Raw genomic sequence first — 18,667 nt, forward strand, 5'->3', positions numbered from 1 at the left:
GGAGCAGTTTGACCTGAGGAGAAGAGACAAAGGATCTCTTAAAACTTTTTTTTTAATTTCCAAACACTAAAAATACTTTTCATGCTTTAAATACCAATACTTTCTTGTCCTTCCAATATAACTGCACAAAAAATGAGAAGGTACAGTTCCTACTCAAAATTCCACCAAAAACCAAAGAAAAGAGAATGGCTGACTTGACTCATTTATGGACATGGAGGGCAATACCAACTTGCATACCTGATTTTCAAGCCAGAAATAAGAATTAATTAGAAGGACCTCTGTTCTGGACACCCAAAGAGACCCTGGTGCCATGCCCTCGCTCTCTGAAATGACCTGAGGCAGGTCATGTCACCTCTTGGGGACTCAGCTTCTTCATGGAGCAAATGCAGGGGCTAAGTTAGAGCAGTGGTCCCCAACCCCCAGTCCGCGGACTGGTACCGGTCCCATGGGCCATTTGGTACCGGTCCGCAGAGAAAGAATAAATAACTTACATAATTTCCATTTTATTTATATTTAAGTGTGAACGATGTTTTATTTTTAAAAAATGACCAGATTCCCTCTGTTACATCCATCTAAGACTCACTCTTGTCTCGGTCACATGATACATTTATCCGTCCCACCCTAAAGGCCAGTCTGTGAAATATTGAATATTTTCTGACATTAAACCGGTCCGTGGCCCAAAAAAGGTTGGGGACCACTGAGTTAGAGGACATCTGAAGATATCTTTTTCTCTGAAAAAAAAACAACAACAACAGTGATTCTGTGGATTCCGTGAGGAGCAGATAAGGAATAAGTCAAGACTTTTTCATACGTACCCATTGGGTAGACACATAAGGTAGCCCTCGATTATTCTATATTGTGCCCCCATCACACAACACATTCCTCTCACTTGGGTTGGGAACTCATTTGTGCTTTCCATAGAAATAATTTGTTTGAATGGGTACAGAAGAGGGAATTGTTAATGATTTTTGACTGTTGTTACTGGGACAGGAATCAACCTTGTCTCATTCATTAACCATGGAAACATCAGTTAGATTGAGCCTACTGAGCATAACTCAAAAATCTGTTTTGTGTTAAACTGAGAAAAATAATTGGGAATCTCTATCATGCATGCCACAAGAGAAACTTACTATTCATGTGACATTAGGGTAAGTCACTCAGCTACTTTGTGCCTTCATTTCCTCATCTGTAACAGGGGGAACATAATAGTGCCTTCCTGACAGGACCTTTTGGGGGATTATGTAATACATGTACTAATCCTCAGAAGATGATAACAATAAATGTTAGCTAGTGATATTACTCCTTATCTTCGTATCATTTATAATACTGTTAAAACACCACAGCTTGGTATTAGAGGTGTGCCCCTTACTTTCCCCCCTAGATGTAAAGCTTAATTTGCATCAGGTCAAATGTTTCAAGTGTCAACATTGCTAATCTAAGTTTTTCAGAAATTATATTAATGTAAATGAGGTCCTGCATTTTCTTCCCCAATTTTAGGTAAATTCTAAAATCAACAACTATTTATTGAGTTTCTACCATGTGCCAGGAACAATGCATGGATGAGAATGTCAGTGATTTCAAGAAGTTCCCATTTTAACTGATGAGGTGAAACAAACCTATGGAAAAACACCTCAATGTATGAAAAGTAGCATGTCAACAAGGAGCTGTCAGCGAGTGCAAGAAAGCCCAGAGAAGTGGTTGGGATGATCTAGGGAGGCTTCCAGGAGGATGGGGCTTTGGGTTGGGACTTGAAAGCTTGGTAGGATTTGAAAAGGCAAAGAAAACAAAGAAATTCTGGGTGTGGTGGTAGAAGATAGGGAGCAGAGAAAATAGATATGAGCAAAGATAGAGAAACCAGAAGTACCCTGAGCTTACCAGCCTGACTTAAAAGTGGTTTTGTGGGGGTTTTTTTGTTTGTTTGGTTTTTAGTGGAGGCTGTGGGGGTACCAATGGGAGAGCAGGACTAAGAAGGGAGCATAGGTTTACTTAAGAAGATTCATTAAAGGGGTCTTTATTTTATTTATTTATTTATTTATTTTGTATTTTTCTGAAGCTGGAAACGGGAGAGACAGTCAGACAAACTCCCGCATGCGCCCGACTGGGATCCACCCGGCACGCCCACCAGGGGCGATGCTGTGCCCACCAGGGGCGATGCTGTGCCCACCAGGGGGCGATGCTCTGCCCCTCCGGGGCGTCGCTCTGCCGCGACCAGAGCCACTCTAGCGCCTGGGGCAGAGGCCAAGGAGCCATCCCCAGCGCCCGGGCCATCTCTGCTCCAATGGAGCCTTGGCTGCGGGAGGGGAAGAGAGAGACAGAGAGGAAGGAGGGGTGGGGGTGGAGGAGCAAATGGGCGCTTCTCCTATGTGCCCTGGCCGGGAATCGAACCCGGGTCCCCCACACGCTAGGCTGATGCTCTACTGCTGAGCCAACCGGCCAGGGCCAAAGGGGTCTTTATTTTTATGCTGGACTATAGGCATTATTTCTGAGAGGGCAACTCAGAATCTACAACTCATAGAATTTTGGGATTGGAAGGATACTGACATGTTATACAGACTACTCTAAATTTTGCAAACAGAAATCCCCAAGTGGAAAATGCCACAGGGTTAGATAGTGAGAGAGCCCAACTTACAGTCTAGCTACCCAGGTACTGTGGCAACCCCTCCTTTTCTCTCCTTTTCCTCCTACCCCCACGAATTTGGTTCTCAAGTTTAATTCAAGGACTCAGACAAAACATTGCAGATAAATGAGTTTTGACCCTCCTCTTCCTCCTTGTAAAGCCAGGAGCCAAGGCCAGGGCCACCATCACAGCAGGCCAGCCCATGCAGGTTCGCATTGGATTCGGACAGTCGGTAAAGAAACAGCGGAGCCAAAAACTGGTGGGCCATAGTCTTTAATTCTAGCTTTGCACCCGGCGGGCAAGTAAAAATACACACTGGGCTCCAAAACCCAGTCACATTCAGTGCTCACAAAGCTACTGACTTATCCGAGTTTCCTAGAATCAAAGGTTTCTAGCTCACCAGACTTATTCACCTCTGTTCCCCATCTCCTTTCCTGATCCCAGATACAAACTCTACACAAACTGGCATCTCACTCAGCACTCCACCATCTTGGCTGCTTCTCCTGGCCTCCTCCACGTGGCCTTTCTCTGCTCTCCTCTGCTCTCACTTCTAATACTAGTCTCAGGAACCAAGAACCCAAGCTCCCACTTCGTCCCCATTTTATAGTGTAGCAATCCAAACTCTTAATCCAATATACAAAACAGGGAAGTCTCTAATACAAAGTCACTTCTCTGAGGCATGATTGGATTGTACCGCCCTACATCAAAAAGGGTAGGAAAGGCTTAATCCCAAAACCAAGCCCCAGGCTACAAGGATTCTCCCTGCCTTTAGCCCACCCCAACACACATTAATATCACCTGGGCAATGGCCTCTTTAACAAAGTGAGCATAATACATTTTATCTGCCCAACACTCCTCTTCTTCATCCTGGTTTATCTGGAACTAACGTAATCCCCAGCTCTCTTTGCTGTTAGCAACTACATGCAGCCGGTCCTACAGATTGTTCTTCAAAGACTTTCTGTGAGATGTTTCAAATATCTTTTGGAAAAAAGAACCTCAGAATTTATGGTAATCTTGCTCTTGCTCATTTCAATAGTTATAACCCCTCTACCGAGAATCCCAGGCTTCCATTTATTTTGATTCTTTCTTGGAAAAAACTGCTGAAAATCGGCAGAATTCACGATTCCATCTTCTACAGGGTGGGTGCAGTCAGAGGTGAACTTCAGGACCTGCTTCTTTGTCTCTTGCTCTGCTTCACCACAGATGCCATGGTGGTGCAGACACAGAAAACACTGTGCCTGTCCCTTCTGATTACCTTCTAAAAGTAGGGACTGAGTACATGCAGGGAATTTCCACCTATTGTTTTTTTTTTTTTTTTCAGTAGGAGCAAACAGCCTTCAGGTCCATTGGTTATCTTTAACACCTTCAATGATTAAATCTGTCACCCTGGAGTGCATCAGGGAAAGTTCTAAAATGGATAAAAGTTTAGTACCTTAGTCATATTGGTATTGCTTCCAGGTCCTGATCACTGAGACTCACAAATCTACTCTTCTGAGAAAGGAACTGGAAAGAATCTCATCTGTTGGCTATGGGGGTGGGAGTCGGGGAGAGGAGATGGAGAGAAATCCTGATAAACCCATCAAGTGCATTGTTCCTGAGGCAGCGTGGCAGGATAGGTAAACACAATATAGGCTCACACCCAGGTGTGCCACTTACTATATGCATGGCATAAACAAGTTTCTTAACTTCTCTCTTCCTCAGTGTTTCCATCTGTAAAGTGGAGATAGTGAAGTGCCTTCCTCATAGGATTCTTTGAAAAAATAGTGAATTAATATTATCTGGAAGTCATTTGCTTATTTTATTTATTTATTTGTTTGTTTTGGTTAGATCCATAAACATTGCTTAGTGATTTGTTTGCAAGTTTTTTTCATACATATGAGAAAGCCAACTGGTAGGCTCAGTCAAAGAACAAAGAAAGGTGCATAGACAGGCTTTATAATAGAGAGAAGGGAAAGAAAACAACTCTAAGTAATCTGGTAATGGTGAATCTTCTTTGCATAATCTTGGGGAATAAACTCATTAGCCAGAGCTGGAAAAGAGATCAGTCTGGGCATTCTGTCTCAGTTGGTCCTTGAGTAGGCCAAATGGGAATAGCTAATACAAGACAAAACAATTTCAGTTGCTCTAGAAAATCTTGAGTGTTTAGCTGGGGAGAAGATGTTGCAAGATATCTCTGTAATGTCTGACCATCAGCATTTCTATTGTACCTTAGATCAGGTCTGTCCTACTCAGTGGTGGGATTCAAATAACGACCAGTTCTCTGCTCTAATGACCATCTTAAGTATAAAAAATATATATACTGAAAGGTAGTTTATTATTTCATGTATTTAATTCTTAAATAAGAACAATGAAAAAGTATAAAAAACTAGATAAGAAAGTTTTAAAATATTAATGAAAAATATTAAATAATACCTAACAAAAGACAATAAAACTGTTAATTTAGATATTTCCATATTTGCTTCTTGATTGGTGTCCTCACTTGCCATTTTTTTCACCTATGGATGGAATGAACATCACTACAGGTGCTTAGAATACACTGCTGTGCAGATGAACGTTAAAAAAGAGTAAGGAATGTAAATTTGTGATTTCCATATTGGGCGGCTGCCCCAGTGCCCACCGTAGAGAGAACCCTGATTACAAGTGGTATTTTAACAACCGGTTTGCCGAACTCAACAAAAAATTAGGTATCGGTTCTGCCAAATTGTTGTAAACCAGCTGAATCCCACCACTGGTCCTACTCCTTCTGGTTTAAAATTTCCAATATACATAAAGCTTGTATAACAGAATCTGGCATTAGTATTATTATCTAAGGTAGTCTGAGCGAAAGGAGATTAGGAACGGTACTATTAAGCCTGAGAATGGAAGTGAGAAGAGAGGTATGTGCAGGGGCAATCAGTCAAGGCTGTAGAATTGCTCATTCTAACCTGGAGGTTGTTCAACCACTACATATATAAAATGGTATAAAGTTTCTGTATCAAATTGATGATAGCAGTCAGCATTTCCACAAGTGTGCATTTCATTGCCAGGAGAACTAAAGGCAAACTTGGATGAATATATTGAGCTTTACAACCAGAAGTATCCAAGACTACTGAAAATAGTACGGCATACCAAGAGGAAAGGTCTTGCTCAAGCACGCAACACTGGTGTGGAAGTGGCCACGGCTGATGTGGTCGCCATCCTGGATGCTCATATTGAAGTGAATGTTGGGTGGTAAGGTTCCAGGCGGTTTCTTCTTCTGAAATAGGGAAGACTGGGGTGGGGGTGGGGCGATTGTACATGCTGAATATAAAATAAGATAGTGTGCAAATAGGAAAAGCCAACCCCAGACCTTAAACAAAGGGAAGCTACCCAGACCAGATGCTTTTATTTGAGGATTTTGGTTGGCTAAGGACAGCAATCTAGAGCGGAAGAAAAAGCAATGGGCTTGGCATGTTGACCCTGATCTCAACCCTGACTTTAGTATATTTCATGTCAGTGCACTTGGTATTTATGTCCTTACCTAGGGGTCCCCAAACTTTTTACACCGGGGGCCAGTTCACTGTCCCTCAGACCATTGGAGGGCCGGACTATAAAAAAAAACTATGAACAAATCCCTATGCACACTGCACATATCTTATTTTAAAGTAAAAAAATAAAACGGGAACAAATACAATATTTAAAATAAAGAACAAGTAAATTTAAATCAACAAACTGACCAGTATTTCAATGGGAACGATGGGCCTGCTTTTGGCTAATGAGACGGTCAATGTACTCCTCTCACTGATCACCAGTGAAAGAGGTGCCCTTTCTGGAAGTGCAGTGGGAGCCGGATAAATGGCCTCAGGGGGCTGCATGCGGCCTGCGGGCCGTAGTTTGGGGACCCCTGTCCTTACTTGTAAAATGAAGAGATTATTGTTTAGTGATTCCTAAGGTTTTTCCCTGCCCTGAAATTAGTGATACAAAGACAGCTGTGTTCTTTGCAGAATGTGAGAATTAGATAGTAAAGAGACATCACTTTGGTAACAGTTATACCCAAGAGATAATGTAAATTTAGGTAGAATACTGAGAGTCCTCATTCACAGTGGCTTGGGGGTAGTTTTGGGTACTAATTTCAAATATACTTTTGACAGGGCATCCCCAGCTATCCCAAAGTTGCAGAGGTTTTCTGGACTCTGGAGAGTTCCTCTCACCACACAGCACAGCCTAAGTGACGAAGGTGCTAGGTATCAGGGCAAGGTGCCGGGGAAGCTTTGTCTGTCTGTTTCTGCTATTCACCCTCATGTCCAACCTGAGTTTGTCACACACTCTTCTTCCAGGGCAGAGCCCATCTTGGCTCGGATTCAGGAAGACCACACCGTGATTGCATCTCCTGTATTTGATAACATTCATTTTGACACCTTTGAGCTGGAAAAGTATGCATTAGCAGTTGATGGGTTTAACTGGCAACTATGGTGCCGCTATGATTCACTGCCAAAGGCCTGGATTGATCTGAGTGATGTCACTGCTCCAGTGAAGTAAGCCTGAGGGGGCCCAGGAACTTGGTTAGCATGTGGGAAGTCGGGAATGAATGGCGTGTCATTGATAGTAATGGAAGAAGGGCGGGAAAGACGAAGCACAGGGGATAGAGGGGGAGAAAAAGCTGATCCCGGATATCACAGACACTTTGAGGTGATTTGAGGACTTTCAAGCAAAGTGAAGCAAACCTTATAATGTTTTAGAAAACATTTGGGTTATTTTAAGCATGTTTTAGGCTATGAAGTAGGTAATACCAAGATGAAAACGATGTACTTTTACAGAATTTTATGAGGGAAGGTTATATGCACTTAGTCCAGCTGGAGGGTTGAAGGAAAGCCTACAGGTTGAGATGCTTGACCATCACTGTGCTTCCTACTCCTTACCTCCATCCTAATCCATTCATTACGGAGAGGTTGATAACGTTCTTGCACTGTGCTCCACAGGAGTCCTTCCATCATGGGCATCCTGGCTGCCAACAGGCTTTTCCTGGGAAAGATCGGATCTCTGGATGGTGGCATGCTGGTCTATGGAGGAGAGAATGTGGAACTTAGCTTGAGGGTGGGTGCATTTCCATTCTCCTCATGGGACAAAGCAGAGGGGAAATAATAGGAGGATAGTAAGATCTCTGGAATCCTGGAACAAGGCTGAATGTCATGGACTCAAGAGGTGAGAAGGCCCTGGCCGGTTGGCTCAGTGGTAGAGCATCGGCCCAGGATGTGGAAGTCCTGGATTCGATTCCTGGCCCGGGCACACAGGAGAGGCGCCCATCTGCTTCTCCACCCTTCATCTGCTCCTTTCTCTCTATCTCTCTCTTCCCCTCCCGCAATGGAGCTCCAAGGCTCCATTGGAGCAAAGTTGGCCCAGGTGCGGAGGACGGCTCCATGGTCTCTGCCTCAGGCACTAGAATGGCTCCAGTTGCAACGGAGCAATGCCCTAGATGGGCAGAGCATCGCCCCCTAGTGGGCATGCAGAGTGGATCCCAGTCAGATGCCTGTGAGAGTCTGTCTGCCTCCTCACTTCTCACTTCAGAAAATTTTTTTTTTTTTTTTTGCATTTTTCTGAAGCTGGAAACAGGGAGAGACAGTCAGACAGACTCCCGCATGCACCCGACCGGGATCCACCCGGCACACCCACCAGGGGGCGACGCTCTGCCCACCAGGGGGTGATGCTCTGCCCATCCTGGGCGTCGCCATGTTGCGACCCTCCTGGGTGTCGCCATGTTGTGACCAGAAAAATTTTTAAATAAATAAATTAATTTAAAAAGCTGATATATATTTTTTATTTTAATTTATTGTGTTTACATGGATTCAAGTATCCCACTGAATATAACTCCCTCACCCCCACCCCTGTGTCCCTTTTTATACCTCTTTTGCCCCCTTCCCCCTAACTCTCTCCCCCCTTCCCTCTAGGATTTGCTGTCCTGTTACCTATATCTCTGTGTTATGTATATATAGTTTCACTAATCCCTTTACCTTCTCTGATCCCATCCCCTCATCCCCCTTTACTCTGACTGCTGTCCCTCTGGTTCCTGTGACCCTGCCTCTCCCATGTTTATTGCAGCATTGTTTACAATAGCCAAGATCTGGAAACAGCCCAAGTGTCCGTCAGTGGACAAGTGGATTAAAAAGCTGTGGTACATATATGCAATGAAATACTACACAGTCATAAAAAAGAAAGAAATCTTACCTTTTGTGACAGCATGGATGGACCTGGAGATTATTATGCTAAGTGAAATAAGCCAGGCAAAGAAAGAAAAATATCATATGATCTCACTTATTTGTGAGATCTAATGAACAAAGTGAACTGAGGAATGAAATAGAGGCAAAAAAAAAAAAAAGCGCTGATATTAAAAAAAAATAAAGGTGGAGAAAATCCTCATGTTTCTAGGTAACCAGAGAGACAACAGGACTTCTGGAGTGGAGAGTTTTGATGTAGGTCTATACATCTGGGACAAATGGGTAGGAAGCAGTCGAACAGATGTTGAGGCTCAGCAGATGGCGTCCCTATTTCCCTAAGGAATTCAGACATTTTCTAAGCATCTCCTAGAATAAAACAACCATGTGACAGACAGCTCTCTGTAAGACAAAGGAGAAACTGGGCAGAGGGAGCAAGGGATACAGATCTGTGGGCAGCCAAATTGCTCCTGAATGGAATGGACAGCTAGAACAGTGACATCATGACGTAAGTTCCCACTGAAATGTAGTCTAGTCTCGGAAAAATAGCCAGTGATGGGTTGTACAGCAATAAAACCCTAAATCCAGTTCTAGTTCTGACCCACTTCCTGTACACCAGGTTCTCTTCAGCCATCGTGCCTCTTCTTTGCCCTTGACAGCTTCTTATGCTTTTTCAGGTCAAATAAATACCCTGAATTATAAGGGAATTCAGGGTACAAACTAATACAATGGGAGAAATTTCAATTGCAAGTTCATATTTCATCAGTGTATCAGTTAGTTATTGTCACAAAAATGCTGTGTAACCAACCACCCCAAACTCAGTGACTTACAATAATAATAATTTATTTTCTGTGATCTGATGTTCCAGCTGTCCTTTGATGGGTTGGCTAAGGTCTTGGTTTCGAACTAGTGCATTATTTTTTCTGCTCTTTTCCAATTTGTCAAAGTATATCTTATGGACAAACCCAAAGTCAAGGTGTGGGGAGTGTCTTCTGTCTAGAGTGAAGCCAGAAAGAACTGGGACCAATAAGTTCAACCCATCACGGTCAGTTTGGAACAGGTCTCATACATAAAATATCCCTTCCATAGCGTTGTTTTACCTCTTCTGTATAATCTATGGGCCTTTGTTACAAGAGCCTGACCCTTGGGTTTGTGACTGTTCATGTTAGTTTTCCCCTCTTTCGTTTTCCAGCCTAAGGCTGAACTTTTAAAAGAGGTTGCATAAAGATAGTGAAAATTGCACAGGTATTGAAGTCTAACTATTAAGTCCCAATTCTACTTTTCCACTAGAAAGTTTGTGTTATCATCCTGGGCAACATACAAGCTCTCTAAGGCATACCTGCCACACCAAGAACCTAAAAAATGAGTGAAACATGGTTTACACACAATAAATAGTTAATAATAAAAAATAATAATAAGGATGTCAAGATGGTTGTAAGAAATGCTGGATCTAGGTTCTATTCCTAATTCTGTTAACTCCCTGTGGACTTAGCCTCTATAAAAGACCCCCAACCTGCAGCTCCAAAATTCTTTGCCTGAAACCATTGACCTCTGGTCTACTGTGGTTTCTGGGGGAACAAGATCATTTCGATTTAAAGCTTATTATGGTCTACTCCCTTCAGTTTCTTTCCAGTTGAGAGTGATGACCACATATTGCACCCACTTTGGACCCAACCAGGACCCTGCATTTATGGGTTAACAAATAAACTTTGAGGCTCTGGGCACTATTCTTTGGCTGAGAGAACTTTTTTTTTTTTTTCCTGGTGGATTTGATCAGTTTTCCCATTTGCAATGTTCTTGTTTTAACTACATCATTAGAATGATTGTGTAGTCAAAATGTAATAAATAATGTGAAATTATTTATTAAGATATGAAACAGAATTCCTATTTGGCTTCTGTGTCAGAGGTAAAAATAACAGAAGTTTAAGCAAGATAGAAATTGATTTCTCTTTCATAACCATTTGAACATTAGCAATTCAAGATCTAGAGGGCAGCTCCCATCTTGTGGTTCTGCCCACACTCAACATCACATCTGTATTCTAGTTAGTAGAAAGAGAAAAGGGAGGAAAGAAAGTTATGTCCTTTGTTTTTTAGGGCTCTACCTGCAAGTTGTGACTATTGTATTTCATTGGCCACTACTGGTCATGTGGCCACACATATATACATAAGAGACTGGGAAATGTAGAGTTCAGCTAGTTGATTATGCACCCAGTTATTCCCTTTATGACTATAGTTGGATAGGGGAATAAATATTGGGAGTACAATTAGTCTCTAGCTCAAAAATATAAATGTAGAAGAAATTATTTTATGCAAGGTACTTAGCAAAGTCCTGAGGGTTACCCTAGCTCCATTGCGGCTGGGGTATTCCTACCTACCAGAGCTTCCCATGAATTTGGCTGGAACCCCAATTCCTCGACTTAGAACCCAAAACCCTCCTTACCCTTTCTGAGTTCCTTGTTCTTTTCTCTGCTTTCCCTTTCTGCATTGAGGCTGCCTCTCTCTGTTTCTGTTTCTCTGTCCCACATGTCAAACTCTGCCATCAAGAAGTCCTCTTCCTTTTAAACATTTTATGATTAAAAAATAATAATTTTTCTGGAAAAGTAAGGAGTGTCAGGGAAGGGTTATTCTATTACCATATATATATATATACACACACACACACACACACACACACACACACATAATGTGTGTGTGTGTGTGTGTGTGTGTGTGTGAGAGAGAGAGAGAGAGAGAGAGAGAGAGAGAGAAAGCATCATCAACTCGTAGTTGTGGTACTTTAGTTGTTCATTGATTGCTTCTCATATGTGCCTTGACTGGGGGGCTCCAGACAAGTCAGTGACCCCTGGCTTAAGCCAGTGACCTTGGGCTCAAGCCCGTGACCATGGTAAGCCTTCGCTCAAGCCAGATGAGCCTGCGCTCAAGCTGGTGACCTTAAGGTTTTGAACCTGGGACTTCAGTGTCCCAAATCGATGCTCTATCCACTGCACCACCACCAGTCAGGCTCTTTTGTTATTCTTGGATAAAACAGTTTACCCATATTCAGATTCCTTGGTTTCTGTGTATGGCCATTTGCCTTTTAAAACCTCAAAGCCCTTGTTAGGATCTGTTTCTCTCCAATCACAGACCTTGGAGAAAATCAGAGCTGCATGGAGTGTTTTATTCTGACATCTAGAGGCCACACAGTGATGGTGTGCATGATATGTGTACTAATGGCGATGGAGCAATGGTGCTGATGGGCAAGAAAGGAAAACCAGCATTTGTCAGGCACCTTGTATATTCCTGGTGCTTCCCAGAGCTTAACCCGTGGTCTGCCAGAAGGTCAAAACCCAGCTCTTCTTTTACTAGCTAGTAAACATGGGCAAGTTACTTAAGTGGGGATAATAATAATACCTATGTGAAGTGGGTTCAGTGTATGAAAAATATTAGGATAATATGTGGCACAAAGTAAGCCGTTGCTATTATAAGCAGAAGCTTCATGTCTTGGTGTGTCCAGCAAAGAGGAAAAGAGAGAGGAGAGAGAGAAAGGAGGAGGGTTGTTTGGCAAGTGGGAATAAACTGTGAGAGTAAAATTTGAAAAGTGTTGGTCAAGGATAATAGTTAATATTACTTTATAAATGACAACTCTGACTTGTATCTTTTCACTTGAATTTAAGGTTTCTTGTGCCAACAGTTCATTTTTCTCCCTTACATTCCTGAGGTTTGGAAAATGACTTCAACTAGAAACATTGAAGTTATATTTGGATTTTCAAATGGTTGACTGCAGAAGATAAAATCTGAAAACAAATTAGTGTAACCTCCTCATGGTTTTGGGAGCTAATGAGGAGAATAATGCAAGAAAAAGAGGTGTTTCAGGTTAATGATCATCAGCGCTGCTGTTCACTGAGTACTTGTTACGTTACTTAGTCCACCTGGGTGTGCTTACTGAGGCGGAGCATGTGCCCCCTCATTATCTGGTGTGTAGTGATAGATTTAAACACGGGTCAGCCTGACTTCAAAACTTGGCTTTTCTTCAAGAGGCAAAGGAAGTGAATCTCTAGGTGCAGAAGGCAAAGGGATTAAAGAAAGAAAATAAACTTGCAGACAAAGACAACAGTGTGGGGATTGCAAGAGGGAAAAGGGGTGAGAGGTTTAGGAGGGTAGAGGGGGACAAATGGTGATGGAGGGAGACTTGACTTGGGGTGGTGAACACACAATACAGTGTATTGTGTGATGTATTGTAGGACTGTACATCTGAAACCTATATAATTTTATTAACCAATGTCATCCCAATAAATTCAACAAAATATAAAGAAAAAAGTGGAAAGTCAGAGAAGGGGACTGGCCCCTCATGCAGTTAAGTGAACCAGAAGAACTTAAGTTGCTCATCCCTGTCTCAGTGCTGCACAGACATGAGGGCTGTAGGTTGCTAACCGCTGCCAAATAGGCTTATTACCTCCCTGGAACTGCAGTTCACGGGCAACCATGAAGAGAAGACATTTACCATTACATCAATCTCATTGCATTATATATAGTTTTATCATCTACTGAGAGGAAGACCATATTATTAAGCCAAATATTGGAATGTGCGGTCTGAGAGGTATGTTTGCACCCATCAGGATGACAAGAAAAAATATATTTATACAGTAATTCTATCATAAGTCATGATATCTCTTGGTCAAGAATTACCTGTATTAGTTATCTATTACTGTGTAACAGCATTATCACAAACTTAGTGGTTTAAAGCAAGAGATGTTTATTATCTCACAGTTAATGTGGATCAAGAGTCATGGGTTAACAGGGTCCTCTGCCTTTGCAGCCAAGTTGTTGGCCAGGGCTGGGTTCTCATCTAGGACTGACTGAGAAGGATCTGCTTCTAAGTGTATGTTGTTGTTGACAGCACCCAGTTCCTTGAAGTCTTCCAGATGGAGGAGGCACTCAGGTTTTGGCTGGCTGTCAGTTGGAGGTGCCCTTAGTTTCTTACACTTTCCACATCGTGGCTCACATCATGGTGGCTTGCTTCCTCAAAGCCAACAAGAAAGTGCATCTCCTAGCAAGTTGGACTACAATCTTATATAACATAGTCGTGTTCATACTCTCACTTTTGCCACATCCTATTGGTTAGAAGAAGATTATAAGCCCACAGTCAAGGGGAGGAGAATAGGGAAGGCTGTGAAGACCAAGAGGCAGGGATCATAGGGGCCACCTGAGAGTCTGTCCAGCACATCGCCTTATATCTGACGTGCAGGACAGAGGGGGATCGTGGGGCGCTAACTCCAGTGGGATTATCTAGGGACGTGGTGCCTCTCAGGACACTGACACTTTCCTTGAGGATAAATGAAACAGGAACAGATCTTCCTTTGGTTGGGACAGAAGGACTTCCTGAAGGGGGTAGGATTTCTGGAACTGTGAATAACAGGAGAGAAGGAGTTTGGTAAACCTCTAAGGAAAGTTGTTTTATATAAGTGGGTTGGGAAGACTGAATTTACATTCTTTAAAAAAATGACTCCAAACTGTTGGTCTCTCTGCCTCAGTAAGTTATGCCACTTCTGAGCCATGGGGCCACGCCTGTCCCAATGATTTTCTCCCCTTCTCTTGCAGGTGTGGCAGTGTGGAGGGAGAATCGAGGTCTTGCCCTGCTCTCGGATTGGTCACCTAGAGAGACACCACAAGCCCTATGCCTTGGATCTGACTCCTGCCATGAAGCGCAATGCTCTCAGAGTGGCAGAAGTCTGGCTGGATGAGTACAAAGACATGGTCTACCTGGCCTGGAACATACCTCTCCAGGTTTGTTGTGGAATTGTATAGAAGCAGAGAAGAACAAAGAGGAGGTGTGGTAGGGTGGGGAATGGGAGGAGATGAGCAAAAGTGCCATCCGGGCCCTAAAGAATAAGGGTTAAGTCCAGATGGTTTGATGATAATGACACAACATTTATGTAGCAACACTATATTTCAGGCACTCATTAATCATCATAACATACCTATAGGGTAGGATTTATTTTCTTATTTTATGCATTTTTTAACTTTTTAATTACAATTGACATTCAAAATTATATTAGTTTCAGGTATGCAGCATAGCAGTTAGATATTTTATAACTTACCAAGCGTTCCTCTGGATAACTGTAGCACCCACCTGACACCATACAGTTATTTTGTTGACTATATCCCCTAAGCTGTGCTTTACATTTCCGTGACTATTTTGTAACCCCATTTTTACTTCTTAATCCATTCACCTTTTTCACCCAGTCCCCCAACTCCCCTCACATTTGGCAGCCATCAGTTTTTTTCTCTGTATCTATGAGTTTATTTCTGTTTCTTTCCTTACTTTGTTTTTTAAACTCAACATAAAAGTGAAATCATGATATTTGCCTTTCTCTGTTGGACTTATTTTACTTAGCATAATACCCTCAATGTCCATTCATGTTGTCACAAACGACAAGATTTTATTCTTGTTTATGGTTAAGTAATATTTCATTGTATGCATGTACCACTTCTTTTTTATCCACTCATTTCTTGATGGATATTTAGGTTGTTTCTGTACTCTGGCTGTTGTAAATAATGCTGCAATAAACATGGGGAAGCATATAACTTTTCAAATTAGTGTTTGGATTTCTTTGTACAAGAACCCAGAAGTGAATCACCATTTAGCCCTCCTAAATCCTCCTCCACCTCCCCCAAGCCCCTTGACCTGAGATGGATAAATTGTACGGACGATGTGTTGTGGAACGGTGCACTTGAAACCTGTAAAACTTTGTTAACCAGTGTCACCCCAATAAATTCAATAAAGAGGAAATAAAAGAACCCAGAAGTGGAATTGCTAGGTCATTTGGTAGTTCTGTTTTCAATTTTTAAATGAATCTCCATACTATTTTCCATAGTGGCTGCACCAATTGACAAAACTACCAACAGTGCCGGAGGGTTGGTTCCCTTTGCTCCACATCCTTCTCAACACTTGTTGTTTGTTGGTTTGTGGATGAGAGCCCTTCTGACAGATGTGAAGTGATATCTCATTGTGGTTTTAATTTGCATTTCTCTCACTATTAGTGATGTTGAGCATCTTTTCATATGTCTATTGACAATTTATTTGTATGTCCTCTTTGGAAAAATGTCTATTTCAGATCCTCTGCCCACTTTTTAATCAGATTGTTTCTTGGTGGGGAAGGGAGCAGTTGGAGTTAAATTGTATGATTTCCTGATGTATTTTGGATATTAACTCCTTTTGAATGTCTCATTGGTGAATATTTCCTCCCGTTTAGATGGTCTTTTCATTTTGTTAATGGTTTCCTTCTCTGCGCAAACACTCTTTAGATTGATATAATCTTATTTATTTTTTTCTTTTGTTTCCCTTGCCTGAGGAGACAAACATACACCACTAAAAGCAATGTCAAAGAGTTTAGTAACTATGTTTTCTTCTAGGAGTTTTATGGTTTCCAGTGTTACATTTAAGTCTTTAATCCATTTTGAGTTTATTCTTGTATGTTATTTTGCATGGTCGGTCCAGGTTCCCAATATAATTTATTGAAGATACTGTCCTTGCCTCCACTGTCTATACTTGCCTCCTTTGTCATGGATTAATTGGTCATATAGGCATGGGTTTATATCTGGGTCCTCTTCTCTGTTTTATTGATCTATGTATCTGTTTTCATGCCATTTTAACTACTACAGCCTGGTAGTATAGTTGAATATCAGGTAGTGTGATATCTCCAACTTTATTCTTCTTTCTCAAGATTGCTTTGGCTATTTGAGGTCTTTTGTGGTTCTGTATGAATTTTAGGATTACTTATTCTAGTTCTGTGAAAAATGCCATTGGCATTTTTATAGAGATTGCATTAAATTGGTAGATTTCTTTGTATAGTATGAACATTTAATGATGTTCATTCTTCCTATCCATAGAATTGGTATATTTTTAAATTTATTTGTGTCTTCATCAATGTCTTATAGTTTTCTAAGGTCTTTTGCATCCTTGGTTAAATTTATTCCTAGGTATTTTATTTTTATTAATGCAATTATGACTGGGATTTTTTTAATTAACTTCTTTTTCTGATAGTCTATTATTGGTGCATAAAAATGCAACCAGCCTGACCAGGCAGTGGTGGAGTGGATGGAACATCAGACTGGGATGCGGAATGACCCAGGTTCAAAACCCCAGTGTTGCTGGCTTGAGCGTGGGCTCATCCGGCTTGAGTGCAGGATCACCAACTTGAGCAAGGGATCACTGGTTTGTGCATGGGATCACAGACATGACCCTATGATCCCTGGCTTGAGCCCAAGGTCACTGGTTTGAACAAGGGGTCATTCGCTCTGCTGTAGCTCCCTCAGTCAAGGCACGCATGAGAAAGCAATCAATGAACTACTAGGAAGCTGCAACGAAGAATTGATGCTTCTCATCTCTCTCCCTTCCTGTCTGTCCCTCTCTCTGACTCTCTCTGTCTCTGTCAAAAATAAAATGCAATTAGTTTAGGTATTGCATTGAAACTGTAGATTGCTTTGGGTAGTATGGACATTTTAATTATGTTAATTCTTCTTATCCATAAACACAGTACAGTATATGCTTTCACCTGTTTGTATCTTCCTAGATTTCTTTCTTTAATATCTTATAACTTTTCTAGTACAAGTCTTTTACCTCCTTTGTTAAATTTATTCCTAGGTACTTTATTTTTGTGGTTGTTGTTGTTGTTGCAATAGTGAAGAGGATCATTTCCTTAATTTTTCTTTTTGACAGTTTATTGTTGGTATATAAAAATGCCAGTGATTTCTGAATATTAATTTTATATTCTGTCACCTAGCCAAATTTATTTATCAGCTCTAGTACTGTTTTGGCTGAGACTTTATGGTTTTCTATGTACAGTATCATGTCATCCGCAGATGACAGTTTTACTTTTTCTTTTCCAGCTTGGATGCCTTTTATTTCTTCTTGTCTGATTTCTGTGGCTAGCACTTCCAGAACTATATTAAATAAGAGTTGTGAAAGGAGGCCACCCCTGTCTTGTTCCTGATCTTAAGGGAATTGTTTTTAACATTTGCACATTGAGTATGATGTTGGCTGTGGGTTTGTCATAGATGGTCTTTATCATATTGAGGCATGTTCCCTGTATTCCCACTTTGCTGAGAGTTTTGATTATAAATGGGTGCTGAATTTTATCAAATGCTTTTTCTTCATTTACTGATATGTTCATATGATTTTCATTCTTCATTTTGTTTATATGATGAATCACATTTATTGATTTGTGAATATTTTACCAGCCTTTCTTCCCTGGAAAAAATCCCACTTGATCATGATGTATGATCTTTTTCATGTATTACTGGATCTGGTTTGCTAATATCTTGTTGAGAATTTGAACATCTATGTTTATCAGGGATATTATTGGCCTATAATTTTATTTCTTTGTAGTGTCTTTATCTGGTTTTGGAATTAGGATAATGCTTGTCTAATAAAATGAGCTTGGAAGTCTTCCCACCTCTTGAATTTTTGGGACTAGCTTGAGAAGGATAGGTGTTAGTTCTTTGAATGTTTGGTAAAATTTACCTGTGAAGCCATCTGGTCCAGGACTTTTGTTTGCTGGGAGTTTTAATAACTTTCTATTTCAGTTGTTATAATTGGTCTGCTTAGGTTTTCTCATTCTTCCAGATTCAGTTTTGGAAGATTGTATGTTTCTAAGAATTAACTCATTTCACCTAGGTTGTCCAATTTTTTGGCATATAGATCTTCATAGTATTTTCTTACAATCCTTTGTATTTCTGTGATGTCAGTCATTAATTCTCTTCTTTAATTTTAAATTTTATTTATTTAGGTCTTTTCTCTTTTTTTATCGATGAGTCTGGTTAAAGATTCATCAATCTTATTTATCTTTTTAACAAACCAACTCTTGGTTTTATTAATCTTGTGTGTGTGTGTGTGTGTGTGTTT

General features: G+C 41.1%; 1 protein-coding gene across 2 annotated transcripts in view; it reads left to right on the forward strand.

The window, feature by feature from the left end:
- The window catches only part of GALNT8 (polypeptide N-acetylgalactosaminyltransferase 8), a 54,497-nt gene that overhangs the window by 14,402 nt on the left and 21,428 nt on the right, over window positions 1-18,667 (forward strand). The window contains exons 4-8 of one of the 2 annotated variants that reach the window (XM_066257727.1): window positions 5,644-5,827; window positions 6,727-6,819; window positions 6,913-7,110; window positions 7,555-7,669; window positions 14,362-14,547. In XM_066257727.1, the coding sequence (XP_066113824.1) occupies window positions 5,644-5,827; window positions 6,727-6,819; window positions 6,913-7,110; window positions 7,555-7,669; window positions 14,362-14,547 (776 nt within the window). The remainder of the gene's footprint in view (window positions 1-5,643; window positions 5,828-6,726; window positions 6,820-6,912; window positions 7,111-7,554; window positions 7,670-14,361; window positions 14,548-18,667) is intronic. The other variant, XM_066257729.1, reaches the window with a different exon arrangement.

Source organism: Saccopteryx bilineata, chromosome 2 (genome assembly GCF_036850765.1).
Source record: "Saccopteryx bilineata isolate mSacBil1 chromosome 2, mSacBil1_pri_phased_curated, whole genome shotgun sequence".
In the NCBI taxonomy this organism is placed as follows: domain Eukaryota; kingdom Metazoa; phylum Chordata; class Mammalia; order Chiroptera; family Emballonuridae; genus Saccopteryx; species Saccopteryx bilineata.